The 20,551-nt window shown below is 46.2% G+C and overlaps 2 protein-coding genes across 6 annotated transcripts in view; one reads left to right on the plus strand and one right to left on the minus strand.

Annotated features, from left to right (window-relative positions):
* Positions 1–1,422: 1,422 nt before the first annotated feature.
* SRP14 (signal recognition particle 14) overlaps positions 1,423–20,551 on the plus strand; it is a 21,401-nt gene continuing 2,272 nt past the window's right edge. The window contains exons 1-5 of one of the 3 annotated variants that reach the window (XM_032802555.2): positions 1,423–1,509; positions 2,372–2,444; positions 3,023–3,135; positions 4,153–4,185; positions 4,546–5,130. In XM_032802555.2, coding sequence (XP_032658446.1) covers positions 1,486–1,509; positions 2,372–2,444; positions 3,023–3,135; positions 4,153–4,185; positions 4,546–4,626 — 324 coding nt within the window. In that variant the 5' untranslated portion in view covers positions 1,423–1,485 and the 3' untranslated portion in view covers positions 4,627–5,130. Of the gene's footprint in view, positions 1,510–2,371; positions 2,445–3,022; positions 3,136–4,152; positions 4,186–4,545; positions 5,131–20,551 lie in introns of those variants that run through there. The other 2 variants (XM_032802554.2, XM_075065480.1) reach the window with 2 other exon arrangements.
* EIF2AK4 (eukaryotic translation initiation factor 2 alpha kinase 4) overlaps positions 7,626–20,551 on the minus strand; it is a 97,046-nt gene continuing 84,120 nt past the window's right edge. For all 3 annotated transcript variants that reach the window (XM_032802561.2, XM_032802562.2, XM_032802563.2), the window contains 4 exons: positions 18,509–18,577; positions 17,789–17,833; positions 10,064–10,182; positions 7,626–7,983 (listed from right to left, as the gene is read on the minus strand). In XM_032802561.2, coding sequence (XP_032658452.1) covers positions 7,926–7,983; positions 10,064–10,182; positions 17,789–17,833; positions 18,509–18,577 — 291 coding nt within the window. In that variant the 3' untranslated portion in view covers positions 7,626–7,925. The remainder of the gene's footprint in view (positions 7,984–10,063; positions 10,183–17,788; positions 17,834–18,508; positions 18,578–20,551) is intronic.

The following is a 20,551-nucleotide window of genomic DNA, read 5'->3' on the forward strand; positions in this document are numbered from 1 at the left end:
GGGAAGGATACAATCCTTTATGCTTCAGGATATAACCCACCTCCACTTTATAGGGCTTAGAAACTTTCAGATAGGAAGAGGTTATGACATAACTTGGGTGGGCAAACTACAGCCTATCGGCCACATCTGGCCCTCGAGCTTCCACTGGGGAGCAAGGTGTGGGGCTTGCCCCACTTCTGTGCTCCAGCTGGGGAGTGGGATCTGTGGCTGCTCCATCTGTGCGTGCGTGCCACGGCTCTGTGCTGTTCCTGGAAGCAGTGGCATGCCCCTCTCCAGCTCCTACGTTTAGTGGCAGCCAGGGGGTTCTACACGTTGCCCCCACCCCAAGCGCAGCTCTCAATGGGAGCTGAAGGGGCAGTGCCTGCAGATAGGGTAGTGCACAGAGCTGCCTGGCTGCGCCTCTGTGTAAGACCCACAGGGAGGACATGCTGCTGCTTCCGGGAGCTGCTTGAGGTAAGTGCCTCCTGGAGCCTGCACCCCGAAACTCTGCTGTGCCTCAACTCACTGCCCCACCCCTGATCCCCCTCTTGCCCTCCAAATCCCTTGGTCTCAGCCTGGAGTACCCTCCTACACCCCAAATCCCTCATCCCCAGCCCAGAGCCCTGCACCCCAAACTCATTTCTTGCTCCACTCGAGCCTGCACCTTGAGCTAGAAACCCCCCTGTGCCCCCACTCTCTGCCTCAGCCCTGATCCCTATCCTATCCTCTGAATCCCTTGGTCCCAGCCTGCAGTCCCCTCATACACCCCAAATCCCTCATCCCCAGCCCAGAGCCATCACTTCCAGACGTAGCCTTTACCCTACCCCAGCCTGGAGTCCCCTCCTGCATCCTGAATGCCTCATTTCTGGCCCCACGTGAGCCTGCACCCCCAGCCAGAGCCCTCACCCACCTCTACACACCAACCCCAATTTTGTCAGCATTCCCGGCCTGCCATGCAATTGCCATGCCCAAAAAGTTTGCCCACACCGCTCATAACTGCTTATTTCCTGCACCCTTCTCTGAAGCATCTGGCATTGGAGTGGTGCCAGTTTTCATTGGCCATATTCCTGGAAATTTCCTCACATGACAATCTTTAATTATAGAGTAATCTTTAATTCCAGGAGCCTCCAGGCCAGTCCCGGAGGGTTGGCAACCCCAGGACCAGTTGCTTGAGGCATCGCACTGCCGGGTGGACCCCAGGATGCAGCCTCCAGATAAAGGGACCAGCGGAGCAGCCCTGCCCCCGCAGCGCCCCCCGCCCCGAGATGGCTCAAAGGCGGGGCGCACCCGGCGGCTCCCCAGGACCCCAGCCGGGCTGACAGGGAGACGCCCGGGGCCGAGGCTGCAGCGCCTCGGGACAGACTCAGGCGGGCTCCGTAGCACAGGCCCCCAGCCGCTCTCCCGCTGCTCGCCCCGCCCCCGTCCGCCCCGGCCGCTCCATGGCGCGCGCTCGCAGCGACTCTTCCGCTTCCGGGGCAGGCGGCGGCGGGTCGGTAGGTCGGCGGGATGGTGCTGCTGGAGAGCGAGCAGGTGCGGTCCGCCCCCGGGCCCGCCCCGGGCCCATCCCACTCCGTGGGCCCCTGGCCGGCGGGGGCTGCCGAGCGCCCCTTCGGCCCCTGTCCAGCGGAGCGGAGCCGCTCCCGTGCGGCATGTGCGGGTCCCCGCGGGGCCGGGTCGCACCGCTCAGGGGCCACCTGGACACGCTCCTGTGGGCACGGGGTCCCCTGCCCTGCCGATAAGCCCCAGGGCCGGCAGAGCTCCGGGCCTCGCCTAAGAGCCCGGGGCTGCGGCTAGTCGGGCTGGCTGCAGGCAGCGGTTGCTTGGAAGCTGCGAACCGGCCCTTAGTGCCCCCTTCGCCATCTGCGGGGCTGGTTTTCCCCTTGGCTTTGCGCTCAGCAGGGGCCAGTGACAGCTGTGGAGTCGGCCTGACTTTCAGGTTCTCTCATGCCGGCAAATTGCGGTTCTGCTTGTTGTGCAAACGCTCAAGAGCGCGGCTAAATCAAGCTGAAGTGTCTTCCTCAGATTTTAAAGCTAAACTTTTAAACATAGTGATGCTAATACGGATGCTACTAACTTCTAGATTTTACAAACCGTTGTTGATAAATGTGTTTCCAACAGGGCTACTTTAAATAGCTTAGCTCCCTCTGTCCTTTGGTTGAAGGAAGCTATATAAATATTTCTTCATACAACACCTGCACTGGTTTAATCCATTGCGAATTATGTGTAAAAGTTGCTGGGACACATTGTTGTAAGAATGCTACTTTAATGAGACATCTGTCGCTAATTACGTTGAGAATGGCAATATTTGCCACCTAGCAGAAAACTTTCCTGTCTATTGACCCCCCTCCCCCCTTCCAGTCTTAACCAGAGATGGGTCTCCTTTCATTTACAGTTCTTGACAGAACTAACAAGGCTTTTTCAAAAATGCAGAACCTCAGGGAGTGTTTACATAACACTGAAAAAATGTAAGTATCAGTGCCTTTATATTTGATTTAAACGGACAGTGTTCCTTTAATCCATGTTGTCCTGTTTCTAATACTGTTATCATTAAATGAGAATTTAAAAAAATCCAGTTCGTAGTGATTTATGGTCTTTGTATACTTTTTGCATTTCTCATAGCTTAGGCAAAGAAAAGTCAAGTCATTTCACTTTCAAATTGTTAGTGATGCACTGTTTGAAATTTAAACATTGCAATGAAATATTGAACAGCTGTCATTGGAACTTTTAAAAAGAGGTATTATGGAAATTTTATTTCTCAGATTTATAAATGCTGTAGAGAGGAGGTGAACTGAGCCAGCAAAATAGCTCACTACCTGTTCCTGAGGGGAGGCATATGCTGCATAGCTTCAGGGTATATAACCTGTGCAGAAAAATCTTTGATATGGTGTCTTGGATTCCAACTTGCTTTTACAAGCAAGTGGTATACAGGTTATTGTTGGTGGTGGTTGGCATCTTCTTGATGCGCTGAGATTTTGGAAAAATTTGTCTGTTTTAATAAAATCTGGATGAACAGATTATAACATGCCTTTGGTTTTCAATACAGATGATGGTCGAACAAAACCCATTCCACGTAAAGGCCATGTGGAAGGCTTTGAGCCAGCAGACAATAAATGTCTTCTGAGAGCAACGGATGGGAAGAAAAAGATTAGCACAGTGGTAAGTAGCAAATCTGGGTCAGAGAGAGCGTGCAAACTAATTTATTCCTGAAATAATTGCCTGCATCATTCAGGCTGAATGCCAACTTTAGCTCATGTAGCATTATCTGGAATTTTTACATGTGGTGAATAAACCATCAGTGTCAGGTCTGAGAGCAGTCACAGATTGGGCATATGACAATAGCATGGGCATTCGGATGCTGGAGATACGGAGCTCAGTGTTCCTGAGAGTTTGAATGTGCTGTCATTGAATGAATGTCACAAATGAATGAAAAGGAATCTGAAGAGTATATTATGTTGAAAAACTAGCCAGGATAATTTAGTCTGTAATATAGACAGAAGTATCAGAAGGGTAGCCATGTTAGTCTGGATCTGTAAAAGCAGCAAAGAATCCTGTGGCACCTTATAGACTAACAGACATTTTGGAGCATGAGCTTTCGTGGGTGAATACCCACTTCATCAGATGCATGTAGTGGAAATTTCCAGGGGCAAGTATATCTATGCAGGCAAGCTAGAGATAGACAGAAGTGGAAGGCACTGGAATAATCTAGGGTGACCAGAGAGCTAACATGAAAAATCGGGACAGTGAGTAATAGGAGCCTATATAAGAAAAAGACCCTAAAATCGGGACATCTGGTCACCCTAGAATAAGCGGATGTAATTGGCTTGGGACTTTACACTGAGGATTGTTCACTGTTTGAAGTCTGTAGATTTGTAGAGGAAATGCTACCCTTTTACTGAGAGGTGACTTAAATTGGTGGTGGTATCAGGGGGAATAGTCCTCCAAAAAACTAGATCTGTTACCAAGAGTACTTTCCTGTTACCCCTCCACATCTTGTCTCTGAACCTATTTTGATGCCACCTCTTCATGAGATTGAATGTGATCACTTGATCAGACATAAGTGCTGCTAGGTGGGACTGGTGTTTAACTGACAGGCAAACGTCTATTGAAATTTTTAGTCCTAGGATAAAATGTTTCCTGTATTTTATGCTCAACACCTGAATTTGCTTTTCACAGGTAAGCTCAAAGGAAGTAAACAAATTCCAGATGGTAAGTTTCCTATGTTTTATCTTTTCTTCTCTTTTTGTTCTTCTGTATTGTAAGGAGGAATATTCGATAATTTAAGATAAGCCATGGAAAGCTACAGATCATTCTCCTAGATCTTTCACATCTCTCAGTGGGTGGGTTGGTTAAATATTTAAGTTATAGGACAGATGCTTCCCTATTGGTATATATATGGTCTCTCCATTTGCATGACATTCTCCAAAGCATCTTATTTAACTCTTGTGTCCTTGTGGGGAAGAAAAGGGTGGTTTCCTGATGAGTTTGAACATTCTGTAAAAGAGAGCTGTGTGGAAATATAGGCTATCTAAAATGGAGATTTTGTATAACTTTTATTTTTGACTCCAGTGCGCTGCCTCTGAGTATTTGGTCTGTCTTAAAGATGCTTATTTCATGATTGCAGGCCTATTCCAACCTATTGAGAGCTAACATGGATGGCCTGAAGAAGAAAGACAAGAAAAACAAAAATAAGAAAAGTAAAGCAACCCAGTGATGGAACATAACGTCTTTCCATTACTGCAGGACTTGCATTCTAGCCTTCAAAGTCCATTTTTTCCTAAGTCAACACTTTCTTTTGGTGGTAGAATACTGAGATGTGAACAATACTTTCACTTAAATAAAATGAAAATAAAAGGTAGTTTCTGTAGATTGTTATTTGGCAGGAATATTCACAAGATTAGACTGAAACCTTTTCACTCTCAGCTGCCATGTTTTGTATGCAGGATAGTCTGTAAACTGTAGAACTTCATGTTACAATTGCAATGACTGTTTTAGTAAAAGTCTCATTCTTATGAATGTGTTCAGGGATTTGGTGCTTCTTACTTTCAATGGTTATATTGCTACCACTCTGAAAATTGTAAATATAGTATCTCGATGCTTTGTTGTGAAACAGTAATATTTGCTTGTTCCTATTAAACAATCAGAAGTGCATTTGGTTGAAATGACTACTGTAATTGTATTGGTCTTTAGTGAATGATTAGTCTGATCATACGCTAGTCCATGTTTGCAGTGGGGATCCAAGCAGCCAGTCACACAGGTCTTGTACTACTTACAAGTAGTGATACAGGCATTAGAACCCCTCCTTCTGCACATACATAGTGACCGTTTGTACTTGTATAAACATGTATGAAATTTTCTTGTAGCAGTCTCAGCTGTCTATAATTTCTGTTCTAAAAAACTAGTGCCCTCCCCCCACCTCCAAGTAAGTGGAAGGCAATTCCTCTGGTCACTCTTTGCTGAAGGTAAAGTTTGATAGCAGCATGTAGGAGGGTCATACTAAGGCTAGCTATGTAATAAAGGGGCAGAGACTGCAGCACTGGAAAGTTCACTTGAGTGCAGGACTAAGATGGCATACCATAAGCAGCTTAAAAGAGAGGCACTGTATACCTATGTAGTCAAACCAAAAGCTGTACTTGTGCTAGGGTCAATGAAACTCTCAAAATGGGGAAAGCTGCTGGACTTTAGGGTGGCAGAACCCCCCTCCCAACAAAAGACAAAGTTAAACAATCCTGTAAATAAAGTTGTACCCTTAATTATAAGGGGAACTGGGATGAATGTCTATATTATCATACCACTTAGGAGCCCCAGTTGTGGAACAGGATCATGGTCTGGTAGGCACAATACAAACTAAGAATACAGTCTCTGCCCCAAAGAGCTTACAGTCGAAGTTAGGATAGAAAGGTTTAGGCAATCCTAAGATCCTGTTCTTCCTTAACATTGCTAACCTTTTAGGCTTGAGTTTTTGATGTTGGAGTTCTTCTTGGGGCTGTCAGGTTTTTTTTTTTTTTTTTGGTGGGGAAAGTTACAGCTAACACAGTTTAGCTGTTTCTGAAACTGTGGTTTAGGAAAGATTCTTAGTTTCTCAGTGAAATAGTTTTAGCACCTCCATAGTGTAGAGTAAGGTGAAGCTTTGCAGGTGGTGGGGATCAGAGAGGTGTCTTACGTTGTCCTGGAGAAATTTCACCCATCCTTGATTGTGTTATAGTAGGGCTGTCAAGTGACTAATTGTGCTGTTAATAATAGAAAAGCATTTATTTAAATATTTTTGGATGTCTTCTACATTTTCAAATATATTCATTTCACTTACAACACAGAATACAAAGTGTATGGTGCTCACTTTATATTTGTTTTTGATTACAAATATTTTCACTGTAAAAAACATAGTATTTTTCAATTCACTTAATACAAATACCGTAGTACAATCTCTTTATCATGAAAGTTGAACTTACAAATGTAGAATTGGGAACAAACTTATTTTTGAATGCAGTTATTTTTTTTGTTCCTAAAGCTACATTTGTAAGTTCAACTTTCATGATAGAGATTGTCCTACAGTACTTGTAACAGGTGAACTGAAAAATACTATTGTTCAGTGCAAATGTGTATAGAATACAAGGTTTACAGTGCTCACTTTATATTTGTGTTGTAATTGAAATATATTTGAAAATGTAGAAAAAAGCCACAATATTCAGTACATTTCAATTGGTATTTTATTGTTTAACAGTGCAATTAAAACTCCAATTAATTGATTCATTTTTTCATTTAATTGCTTGAGTTAACTGTGATTGATAGCCATAGTTATAAGCCTCTAACAGTCACCACTGGACATGCTTAGAGGCATGTTAGCAGCATACTTAAGGAATTTTGCTATCTGTACTGAGTATGCTCTGGGCCAAGACTTCCCCTGAAATTGGTCCTTCCTGCAGCCACATCTCAGAACTGAGAGAAGAGGCTGTCACTGCGGCCATATAAAGGAAGAGCAATGAGAGCAGAGTGGAAATGGTGGGTCTAACCATCAGAAAACTCCCCTCTAGATGCACGGGGGGGTGAGGGGTGGGGGTAAAGTTAAGGTTGCTGGGGCATCTTAAGTCTACTTATACCTTTACTTTTAAAAATCATTCCTAAAACACACTCCCTCTCCCCCCCGATTTTATTGCTTTTCTCTCTGTACTTAAACTGTTGGGACACAGTGGTATTTATTTTCAAAGGAAACCTGTTTTATATTACTGTTGTAAAATTCATTCCTACTGATTCTTGCTCCTCCACCATCTGCAGCTGGCTTACACAGGAAGTGAATGTTATACAAGGGGATTGTAAGACCCCTTATTTTAAGAACATTCATGGGGTTTTTATCCCATATACTGATGATTATTGCCATACATATTTGAAAAACACTGGCTACTTACTTAAACTAGCTTTTTTAAAAATAAATTGTTATAGTACTATTCAGTAGGCTGCAGCATTAACTGATGTAGTAAGGCAGCTGCAAGTTATAGACATTCTGGAACAGCTCTGCAATTCTTTTGCTGAGTCAGTTTCACTTTCCCATCCATTTCCCTTGCTTAACACTGATATTGTGCAAGCAAATACTATTACATGAAAGAAGTTTAGAAGTGTAAGGTACAAAGTCTTTTCAGTAATCTGACTGTGCATTAAGAAACATGACCATTTAACATTTATTTTGAACTTTTTTATGACACTTTTAATACGTTTTACATATAAAAATGCAAAGTATGAAGCTGGCTACTACACACTAAAAAAATAAAGGCAGTAATTGCCCAAGTCTCTTTATATCACAGCTTACTGAAATTTCATGAAGTGTATATATATTCCTATATCAAAAGTCATAATGAATGTGCAACAGTTATTTCACATTTAACTAATGGTTCCAGATTATGTATCTTTCGGTAGAGTCACATGCCATTTAAGCATCCCACCAACAGAATTTAGAACTAAAACAGAATTTTGTAGTAGTCATCTCGATAAGAGTACAGGATAAGCACAGGAATTCTGCAGAGGAAAAAGGACAGTGTTAGAATTTACCTCCAAGACAACAGAGTAAGTCAGTGATCATTCTAAACCCTCCAAAAATAGTAATGTCTAGAGACAGGAGAATTCAGAGGCCATAATTTACTCTAAGACCCTAAGAGATTAGAGATAGAAAAGATCTTATTGTATATCATCAGTCAATCCTGCTGTAAATGCAAGATTGTTCTAATTAATTTTTCTTGTGTCATGTCCACTTATTTTAAAAGGATCCAAGTAATGGTATTGCTACAATTTCCCTGAACAGACATCACTGTCAAAGCTTTTCCTAAAATTTAGCCTAAATTTTTACTCCGAATTTCAACCCTTTCCTCATTATACCTCTTTTTGCTACCCTAAATAAAAATTATCTCCATCCCTTAATGTTTCCAGATGACTAAGGCTTTGAATTCTAGAACAGAGAAATAAATTTTCTTCCACTTAGGCAGAAGGGGAGAGAGATTTAATTTTGACCATGCAAGAGGCTATCTAATTTATGTAGAACAACATTCACCATCATTGGGGACAGGTAGCATATAATTTAATGGAATGTCAACACTTCAAAGAAGTGGAATACTGGAAACCTGCTGACTATTTGTGAAAGGGTTAGTGCATGTGTGTTGCAAAAACACTTGAACTTAAAAGGGCTAGGTAAGGATTGATAAAACTTCTCATTTTACAGTAGCTTAAACACTATTTTACTGGCTTTCAATAGCAGCTAAGTGGCAAAGAATCAAGCTGGGAGCACCTCTACACTCAATTTTAATATACTTAAGTTTCTTTTCTGGTAAGGTTCTGTCTCAAATTTAGTTTTTTCTCATATAAAGTACAGGTTGAGTGTGGAAGTGTTATCTAAACAACTAAAAAAAGTTAGAAGATCCTCTGGAAGTCTCCTACTAAAGGAGAGAGTGCAGTCATAGGGTTTTAGTATTCAAAGCTTTACAAGCTGTTGAGGAATACTGGAATTTGTCTGTGCTGTTAATGAATGATTAGGGACGGTGTCATTGTTTTCTAAAGTGTTTGATATCTCCAGTACTGAAAGGCACTATTATTAGAAAGCCAAATTCTAGTCTCATTGAATGGCTCACCAAAGTTAACTGAGTACTGCTCTCATGTTGGAGAGGGAAGAGTGGCTCTCAACAAAATGCACAGAAAGTTAGTATTTAACTTCAAAATATTCAATTTTTAAGAGAATGAAATGGTCAATGAAAAGTTAAACCAGGTATTTTGAGTTCTAAATTATTTTCTTCTACACATTTATTTTCTGCATTTATTCTGAGGGTATTTTATGATACATTTTACTATACATCAATGGAAAGAGTTTGTTTAAAAGTTCCTTAACTTTTTCACCTATACCAAATATCTGCAGCTTCCACCAAAATCAGTGGGAGCCATGGATACTGAACAGTCCTGAAGTCCAAGTCTTTGTGTCAGAAGGGAAATTCTGCACAGTTGACATAAGAGAACAAAGATTCCCAGCTATCAGAACCCACACCTGTCTAAATCTGTTACTAGTTATGCTGCCAAAAGCCAAATGTGTAAATTACCCAGAGAGGAAAATGTGATGATTAAATGTCGACTAACATCTCCCTGTCAAGAATTTACATGTCCCACAGCTCAGTTACATACTTATATAAACTGTGGCGTTTAGGTTTCAGAGTGGTAGCTATGCTAGTCTGTATCAGCAAAAAGAACAGAGAAGTACTTATGGCACCTTAGAGACTAACAAATTTATCTGAGCATAAGCTTTTATGGGCTAAAGCCCACTTCATTAGACCCACGAAAGCTTATGCTCAAATAAATTTGTTAGTCTCTAAGGTGCCACAAGTACTCCAGTTCTTTTTGTGGTGTTTAGATGAATGTTAAGACTATAAAGTTAGTTATATTGTTAACCTTAAGACTATAAAAATGGAGACAAGAGGACCAGTCAGGTGTGTTCACCTTAAGAGGTGCAATTCTTTGCTTTTCTCTACAGAAAATTTACAGCAGCCAATTTACCACAGTTAAAATGTGTGGAACAGCTCAATTGTTGCAGCACCTACAGTAGTGTAACAAATATATTTACCTCTTTTCTATTTTGATATTGTAAATTTCATCACAAACGGCTTGTAGGTATCTCTGCTTTGGTAATCGTGACATCAGTAGTTTTACAGTCGTGTAAAAGGCTTGTTCATCTCCATCATACTGTAAGGAAAAATGGACAAGAGGAATTTTCGTAGACTCTTAGACTCTAGGACTGGAAGGGACCTCGAGAGGTCATCGAGTCCAGTCCCCTGCCCTCATGGCAGGACCAAATACTGTCTAGACCATCCCTGATAGACATTTATCTACCTCTCTTAAATATCTCCAGAGATGGAGATTCCACAACCTCCCTATGCAGTTATTTCGTGTTTAACTACCTGACAGTTAGGAACTTTTTCTTAATGTCCAACCTAAATCTCCCTTGCTGCAGTTTAAGCCATTTCTTCTTGTTCTGTCTTTAAGGCTAAGGTGAACAAGTTTCTCCCTCCTCCTGATGACACCTTTTTAGATACTGAATTGCTAATCAGTCCCTCTCAGTCTTCTCTTTTCCAATAAATAAACCCAATTCTTTCACTTCCTTCATAGGTCAGTTCTCAGCTTTAATCATTCCTGTTGCTCTTCTCTGTCCTCTCCAATTTCTCCACATCTTCTCTGAAATGCGGTGCCCAGAACTGGACACAATACTCCAGTTGAGGCCTACCAGCACAGAGTAGAGCAGAAAACACGTTACTACCTTTGTAACTGTTGTTTTCGAGATGTGTTGCTCAATTCATCCAGTAGGTGTACGCGCCTAGCATGCACGTTCGTCGGAGAACTTTACCCTAGCAACTCCAGTGGGCCGCAGGTCGCCCCTAGAGTGGCGCCGCCATGGCGGGTGATATATACCCTGCCGGCCCGCCCGCTCTCAGTTCCTCTTGCCGGCTACTCCGACAGTGGGAAGGAGGCGGGTGTGGAATGATATGAGCAACACATCTCGAAGAACAACAGTTACAAAGGTGAGTACCGTGTTTTCTTCTTCGAGTGCTTGCTCATCCATTCCAGTAGGTGATTCCAAGCCTTACCTAGGTGTGGGGCGGAGTGGAGGTCACTGTGCGCAATACAGCAGAGCCAAACGCCGCATCATCCCTGGACTGTTGGACAGGTCATAGCAAAGGTGTGCACGGGGACCAAGTCGCTGCCCTGCAGATCTCCTGGATAGGCACTGTGCGAGGACGCTGTCGATGAAGCCTGGGCTCTGGTAGATGCGCCGTTACTCTGCCCGGAGGAAGATGGGCAGGTCGTAACAGGTCCGTATACAGGAAGTCACCCATGAGGAAATCTCTGAGAGGAGACTGGTAACTCTAACTCGTTCCGCGACGGCAACAAGAGTTGGGCGGACTTACGGAATGGTTTGGTTCGCTCTATGTAAAAGCGAGTGCTCTGGCGCACGTCTAAGAGGTTGTAACTGCTGCTCCTTGTGAGACAAGTGTGGTTTCGGGAAGAGACAGGAGGAATGTCTTGGTTGACATGAAAGGCCGAGACAACCTTGGGAGAAATGTGGGGTGCGGCCTCAGTGTGCCTATGTCCCGATGGAACACCGTATACAGGGATCACGCGAGGGCGCGCAGCTCCGACATCGCCGAGCAGAAGTGATCGCCCCAGGATGCCGTCTTCCAAGTAAAGAAGGGAACACGTAGCCAGCGGCTCAAACGGGGAGACATGAGACGGGATGGCACCAGGTTGAGATCCCAGGAGGGGTCTGGGGCGGACTTGCGGGTAAAGGCGCTCCAGCCCTTTGAGGAATCTAGACACCATTGGGTGCGAGAAGACGGAGCTGTCTTCACTCCTGGGTGAAAAGTGGAGAATGGCGCTAATGAACGCGGAGGAGGACAGTGCCAGGCCTTGCTCCCTGAGCGACTAAAGTAATCTAGAATCAATGTATGGAAAACATCGTGGATAGAAGCGCTTTCCGCGCACAGCACGTAAACGCCTCCATTTGGCTACGTATGTCGCCTTGTAGATGGTTTTCTACTTCCAGAAGGACCTGCCTCACTGGGGAAGAGCAATGTAATTCGGACCGAGTTAGCCACTCAGGAGCCACGCTGAGAGGTGCAGCGACTGGAGGTCCAGGTGACAAGCGGCGTGGTCCTGTGTGATCAGGTCCAGGTGAAGAGCAGGGGAACCGGTCGACTACCAACAGGTCCAGCACAGAGAGTACAATGTGCGGGGCCCATGCCGGAGCGATCAATCAAGCGAGCCCTGTCCCTGCGCGCTTCAGAAGGACCTTGTGGACTCGGAATGGGGGAACGCATAGAAGAGGTGCGTCGACCAGGGAATTAGAAGGCGTCGCTATCGAGCCCGGCTCGCGGCCCTGGAAAGACGAACATCGGGCATCCTGTTCCTGCGCGTTGCAAAGAGGTCCACGTGGGGATGCCCCCACTGCCGAGAGAGCAAGGGTGACGTCCGGGCGAAGGGACCATTCGGTGGGGCTGAGGACGGCTGAGACGGTCCGCCAGGGTATCGAGCCCCGGCAAGTAGGAAGCAATCAGTGAACTGAGTGGGCTATGCAAATTCCCACAGTATCGTTGTTCCGAGAAAGAAAAGAAGAGGAGATTTTGTTCCGCTTTGCTTGTTCCATGTAAACTGCCGTCGTGTTGTCGTAAAGACTGAGGCACAGCGGCTGGATCTGACGACGAAACGCGAGACAAGCCAGGCGGACGCTTCAACTCCGGACGTTGAATTGCAGGGCGAGTCGCGGGAGACCAGCGCCCTGGGTCCGGAGGTCCCTAGGTGAGCCCCCATCCAAATCTGACGCGTACGTCGCAGGGACAGCGAGGGCTGGGCTGATTGAATGGAAGCCCCGCACATACGACGGACTGATCTAGCCACCATTGGAGAGAGAGGACACGACTTGTGGAATCGTGACCACCGTGTCAACGTGCGCCTGGCCGAACGGAGCTGGGGGATGACCAGGATTGTAGGGCCGGAGGCGGAGTCGGCGTGCGCTGTGACGAAAGTGCAGGCTGCCATGTGCCCAACAGCGTCAGGCAAGTGCGCAGGGAGGTCAGAGGTGCCGACTGTAGCCGCGGTGATGGCTGACAGCGTCTGGAACGTGTCGGAGGAAGGACCGCCCGGCTATAATAAGTCCAGAACGGCTCCGATACTCTATCCTCTGAGTAGGGGATAGAGTGGACTTCTCGCCATTGAGTAGTAGCCCGAGGCGGGAGAAAAGGTGGGTGACCACTTGGATCTGTTCCTGGACTCGATCCTGTGAAGGCCCCGGATAAGCCAGTCGTCGAGTAGGGGAAACGTGTACCCGACTGCGACGGAGAAAGGCGACGACTACGCCCATGCATATTGGTGACACCTCTCGGGCCGTGGAGAGTCCGAACGAAGGACTGTGATTGATAGTGCCTGCCGCCGACAAGCGGGAGGAATCTTCGATGGGGTGGAAGATGGAGTATGGAAATAGGCGTCCTGCATGTCGAGGCCGCGTACACAGTCCTCCGGGATCAGGGAAGGGATATGGTCCCCAAGGAAACCATGCGGAACTCAACTTGAGTAGGTATCTGTTGGTTCGCGAGATCGAGGGATGGGTCGGAGACCTCCCTTGCTTTGGGATCAGAAAGTAACGGGAGTAGAACCCTCCCGTCTCGTCCTCCGGCGCTCCTCCACGGCCCCCTAGTCGGGAGCGTGCGACCTTGTGAGGAGGATTTGCTCGTGAGAGGGTCCCTGAAGAGGGCGAGGAAGGGGGGCGGGAGGCGGGCACAAGCAACTGCAGGTGGTACCAAGCCAGCGTGCGGGGACCCAACGGTCCTGTAAGCTGGCCACGCCGGAGGAAGAACGAGAGACGTGGAAAAGGGAGGAATGGATCAATGGAAAAAATGGTACAGCGCCCTGGGCGCCTTCAAAAGGCGGCTTCGGACGAGGTGGCTTGGAGGGACCTTGAGTTTGGCCCGTGGTTGCCAGAGTGTCGACGCCTGCCACTTCTGTTACGTCTCCTGAAAGTCCTGCTTGCCTGGGCTGCGGGAAGGGCTGCGCGTTGTTGCGGCCGAACGGACGACGCTGCGTTACTGGCGTGTGCATCCCGAGGCACGCATAATAACCCGTGTTTCCTTAAGACCTGCAGGCGCGGGTCTGTCTTTTCAGAAATAGGCCCTGGCCCTCAAACGGAAGGTCCTGTTGTGGTCTGGATTCCGGGGGAGACCAGGACACTGTAGCCAGGAGATGCGGCGCATAGTGACTCCGGAGGCGAATGTCTAGCGGCCGAGCCAGCGCGTCCAAAGACGCCTGCAGCGAAGTGCGCGCGACCCTTCTGCCTCGTCCAGGGAGGCGGTGAACTCTTGTCGATGCGTGCTGTGGAGAAGCCCTAAATTTAACAGCCGCTCCCAGGTATTAATGCGTAGCGGCTGAGCAGGGCTGTTGGTTCGAAACCCGCAGCTGCAACGCTACACGGCAGAGACCTTACGGCCGAGGCAGGTCCATACGCCGCGCCTCCCGTGATCGGGCCGGAAGCTTTCTTGTCCATGCCCTTCCTCGTCACAGATTGGACTACGAGGGAACATGGGCTGGATGGACGTATAGATACGTATCTTCGAGGGAACCATATACTTGGCGCTCAACCCCGACAGCGGGGGAATGGAGGCCGGGACTGCAGATGTGTGGTGGCTTCGCTGTTTATGGTATTTTATGAGGGTTAGAGCGACAGCGAGTGGGCGCATCTGCCGAGAGTACGTGACGACCGGGTCTGCAACCTCGAGACCTCCCAGCTTGATGCTTATGTTTTGTGCAAACGCGTCTGAGGAGGTCTGACGGGAGCCTGAGGTCTAGTGGGGGGGGGGCCGCGGTCGTCGTCCCGCCACTGCTCAATCCGGCGAGGCGATGAACGGAGGAGACACCTGGCAGAAGTGGGCAGGTGTGGCTCAGGATGGACAGCTGTCTCTGGCACCTGCGGGGTTCAGTCTCAGGCGGTAGGAGACGTTCCTCTGCAGGATGGCGTGGCGAGAACCGAGCCTGAGCCCTACGCTCTGAACCAGCCGGACGTGGTGAAGTTGCTGAGACCCTGGCTTTGTATGCCCAGGCTCCAAAGCCCAGCTGCGGACCATCGTCCTGGTGACCCTCAAGGTGAAGGGGCGGCGGACGTCAACGCCAGGTAGACGCTATCCGTCCTCGAAAGACGAAACCTGTGAGAGGCACGGGGGCGGAACGGAGTAGTGCAAATTCAGCGCCTCGACGGCGACGGCCCTCTCTGGACCGGGACCTGCCACAAGCGCGGTCGCCGGAGGTCGACCGGGATCTGGACTTCGTGCTGTGACGCTCCTCGAGTCCGGTGCTGGTACGGTGGCTAGGAGCCGGGAGCGTGCCGGAATACCGGGACTGACGTGAAGATGACGCGCCGCGAGTCCGACAGAGTGCCACCGAGGAGAGCGGATGCCGGGACTGCGACGGCGCCTCGAACCAGACCCCCTCTGGACCGGATCGGGCTGTGACCTGGATCGTGCCGGGCAGTGATCGGTGCCGGACAGAGAATCCGGGGACGATGCTCTCTCGGTGCGGCTTGCCTTGGAAAGTACAACCGCACCGGCGGTGCCGGGGGTTGGGGCAGCCCAGGCTCCGCAAGGCGATAAGGTCCCTTGCCGACGAGAATGTCTCGGGCTGAACGGGACTATGACTCAACCCCGATCTTCGGAGCAAGAGGGATCGACTCGACGACCTGCCCGGCCTGAGTCACGAAGCCCCTGGCGCGGCGGCGTCGGCATCGGGTGCTCTTCTGGGCTGCTTAGCCGGGGTAGAGGACGAGGAGGACCTCTTCCAGGAGCGGTTGCCAGAGACGGGTGGCGCCGTTGCGCTTTGCGGCGGAGGGATCCGGTGCCGGAGCGCGCTCGGTGCGACGGCGCGGGGTAAGTGCCGCTCCATAAGGAGCGTCGGAGGCGCTGTCTCGCTCCTTCTTAGTTCCGGCGAAGGCTTTGCAGATTGCGGCAACTCTCTGGGATTGTGATCCCCCAGGCACTTTAGCAGGCGTCGTGGGAATCACTGTGGGGCATCGCTTTTTACAAGCGAGCACGCTTTGAATCCCGGCGAACCAGGCATCCGCGGGCGCGGAGAGGGCTAGAGCCCGAACCTGCTAACTAATACTAACTAACTACAACTATAATAATACTAAGTAAACTACAAGTAACTATAACGATAACAAAGAAGCTAGGGACGTGGAGCAGCTATGCGCGCTCCACGTTCCAACGACCGACACTGGCGGTAAGAAGGAACTGAGGAGCGGCGGGCCGGCAGGGTATATTCACCCGCCATGCCGGCGCCAACTCAGGGGCGACCTGCGCCCACTGGAGTTGCTAGAGGTAAAAGTCTCCGACGAATGTGCACGCGCGGCGACTACTGAATGGATGAAGCAAGCACTCGAAGAAGAAGAACAACTTCGTGTCTGTTTACAACACACCTTTAACGCATCCAGAATCATGTTGCTTTTTTGCAACAGATCACACTGTTGACCATATTAGCTTGGTCACATGACCCTAGATCTTTCTGCCATACTCCTTCCTAGACAGTCTCTTCCCATTCTGTATATGTGTGAAACTGATTGTTCCTTCCTAAGTGGAGCACTTTGCATTTGTCTTTATTGAACTTCATCTGGTTTACCTCAGACCATTTCTCCAATTTGTCCAGATCGTTTTGAATTTCATATATATTACATTTCATTATGAATGAAAAAAACAGTGTCACTGAGGGGAGGGTTCACTTTTCTGAAGGTCATGCAGACAGAATAGCAATACTCTATTTCTTAACCTGCCAAAGAACTAGCTTCTTGAAACAAAATGCACAAAACTGCATGTACATCTTGACTCTGTTACAGCAGAGATCTTTGTAAGGAGGCTGCTGGTGATCAGCTTCTCCCCTCCTACAGTAGACAGCAGCATCATGCTGTGAAGACTGGAGTGGCCCACTTTTCCTCTACAGAGTTATCACCATTGTAGAAACACTTGATCCTCCTGTCCCACCCCTGTTCTTTCACTTGTACATGCACCAGATCATTCTTTGGTCTCCTCTGCCACAGGATGGGCTTTTCCCCTTCTGAACTGATATAAAAGCCACCCCTTTCCCTCCCACTGCTTCAGAGTCTCCTGACTTGTAGGGGAAGTCCACAGTACCATAATTTATCCTCAGCTCAACTTCCCAAGAGCATTGAGAAATGGGGATAGGGTTTTTGCTTATTGACTCAATTCCTCGTCTTATGCTGTTTGGGTCATTCTCCCTCACAAAGAACTCCATCGCACATCTTTGCTGCGGTATACTCCCATGCTGCAGCAGAACAAAACTTGCATTATACACTGTAGCTCACAGGGTTCTGAGCAGTAGCCATAACACTAATCAGAATCGTGTTAATTTCAATGGCTGCTGCCTGGGAAAGCCAGGAGCACCCACAGCTCAAGACAACACTGCTCTGTTCACATTCAGTCTTCATGAACAAAGACTAAAAATCTTTTCTTTATGTTAAATGAAAGCTGAAATTCTGCAAAAATTGTTGGCTAAGGACTCCACCAGCTCAAGAGGGAAAGTTTCCTACTTGTGTATTTGGCAAATGGATTTTTCAAGGCTTGTTCTAAACCCTTTGTGTCTGTACAGAATTGTTTAGCCTTTCTTAAACTCTTAAAAAAAAAAAAAACTGGGTGAGAATTTTACCACTGACTTCAGTTAAGGACAGGATTTCACCCCCATTAACTTCAAACCTTTGAAAACCTACTGTTAAATCCAAATTACATATACACAACTTATTGCTTACCTCTAGTGACAAGAAGTGTATAAGAGTTTCTTTTGACAGATCTACCTGCAAAAATAGCAGGGCAAAGAGGTCAGTGTCAAGGAATCAAATGTTATATAGTATAACAAGTAAAAGTAACTTATTTTTCCAGTTCTAATCCTGCATCTTTCTGGCCATGTGAAGATCTCAAAATTTAATCTCTAATTTATAAAGAAGTTTTGCAAACACATTTCAACTGCATCAGAATTTTAAGCATTTCCAAAGATAATTTATGGTTGGCAGAGCTCATCTGTGTACATAGAAAGTCTTCCCTTAATTTCAAAAAAGGTAAACATGCTTATTCCTAAAGGGCACATAGGAAGGATGCACTATTTTTAACCTCTTCAGAAAGTGTTGAGAGGGAACCCAGAAAGTAACATTTAAATATGCTTTATAGTGATACGCTGCAGCAACAAATTACTATTAAATCCACCACAATACAGGAGTTAGAGGTGCAAATAGTTAAAATGTAAACATTTTACCATATGCAAGTCTCAATTTATACAGCAGGAAGCTTTCTCAATATACTAGCTAAACATTGTGTGGGTTTTATTTTACAACAGATTTCTAAATTTGGTTATAATTGCCAATTCTAAAATTTGAGCTTATAGCTGGTGACAGCTACCTTGCTAGCCATAAACATTAAAGACTCTAATGACCAAGCATTTGCCATTTCATTTAGGCTGTAGAAAACAGACTTACGGCTAAAATTTCAATCTCACTTGTTTTCTGTTGCAGATTAGTAATGAAGGTCTGGAGTCTTGTTTGTACCTGCATATTAAAATTAATAGTGGGTAAAAGTTGCATACAAATTTCTCCTGTTACACTGATGTTGGGAACCTTTGTTTTCTATTTCAGGAAACATAAGATTTAATTCTCGATAATTAACTTTGATATGCCAGATGGTCAATTGTTAACTAGGAATATGCGGGCATCTTACATTAACGTCAGGAGCATGAGTACAGGGCTCATGCCCACTCATGAAGTATTTTTGCCAATTATGAGTAGAGTGGTAGGAGAGATGATATTAGGACTAATGAGGTTAGGCAGAATTAACACATGATTATGAATTTCCCTAGACAGAGTCAAAGTTATGCTGTTCCTGGGCACTAGTGGAGGCCACCTTTCACAAAGATAAGAGACGACACCACTTTAATCAGAAATTGGCAGTAGAATCACAGAAGGCCATCCTGGAATACACTGTAGCTCTTCTGCATTTCAGAGAAGATAGCTGCATTTTGGGCAATAGGATATTGAACTGCTGGTGCATTCAGTCCCATTACATTGCATTACTGCCTCCTTTCTGGAGCAGGATGAGAATCCAGCAGTCTATAAAAATTGTTGCATTCTTACATTAAAAAATGGGTTTTGCTGATATGGAAGGAAAATTTTATCTCATTATACAATCCAAGTATTTTGGAAGCCAGTACATCCTGAATTTTCTATCCTCTTTGGATTGGAGCCTGTTCTTTTTTTTCTTACGTTTGGTACATTGTTAGCATCCAAGTGAGGAAAACTCCCATCTCTCTTTCATACAGTGGTCTAACATTATACCACTAAACATTTTGTTTTAAGCAAAGCGGGGCACTGTTAGTATGCATCATGTTGAAAAACTTTTGCTTGCACCCCCTAGCTTGAGAGGGCATAAAGAAATATTAAACTATAGAGGGAAAATGTTTGAGTCCACTGTGTACACATTAAATACAAAATCTTATGTTTAACTTGTAACCTTAACATTTTCTTAAGTACTCAAAAGTCAGGAAATGCCAGAATTAAAAGTTCTACATAGAATCTTCACTGAGCTCTCTTGTACACATGCATTATGACAGAAAATAAGACAGAAAATATCATATTGCCTCTGTATAAATCCATGGTACAGCCCACATCTTGAATACTGCATGCAGATATGGTCGCCCCATCTCAAAAAAAATATATTGGAATTGGAAATGGTTCAGAAAAGGGCAACAAAAATGATAAGAGGTACAGAATGGCTTCCATATGAGGAGAAATTAATAAGACTGCGACTTTTCAGCTTGGAAAAGAGGTGACTAAGGTGGGATATGATAAAGGTCTATAAAATCATGAGTGGTATAGAGAGAGAAAATAAGGAAGTGTTATTTACTCCTTCTCATAATACAAGAACAAGGGGCCACCAAATGAAATTAATAGGTAGCAGGTTTAAAACAAACACAGCAAAGTTTTTTTTCACACAATGCACTGTCAACCTCTGGAACTCTTTGCCAGAGGGTGTTGTGAAGGCCAATACTATAATGGGGTACAAAAGGGAGCTAGATAGATTCATGGAAGGGTATGTCTACACTACGGGATTATTCCGATTTTACATAAACCGGTTTTATAAAACAGATTGTAAAAAGTCAAGTGCATGCGGCCACACTAAGCACATTAATTCGGCGGTGTGTGTCCATGGTCCAAGGCTAGCGTCGATTTCCGGAGCGTTGCACCGCTCTGGACAGCAATCTTGAACTCGGATGATGTGGCCAAGTAAACAGGAAAAGGCCCCCGAATTTGATTTTCATTCCTTTGCCCAGCGTGGAGCTCTGATCAGCACGGGTGGCAATGCAGTCCCAAAATCCAAAAAGAGGCTGCCAGCATGGACCGTACGGGAGAGTACGTGCATCTGAATCACTGTATGAGGAAACAAATCAGTTCTATTTCAAAGCCCATTACAGAAGACGAATCCCAAAGCGTTTGAAAAAAAAATCTCCAGGCTACACAGTGCTGCAG

The sequence above is a fragment of the Chelonoidis abingdonii genome, chromosome 4 (genome assembly GCF_003597395.2).
Source record: "Chelonoidis abingdonii isolate Lonesome George chromosome 4, CheloAbing_2.0, whole genome shotgun sequence".
NCBI lineage: Eukaryota > Metazoa > Chordata > Testudines > Testudinidae > Chelonoidis > Chelonoidis abingdonii.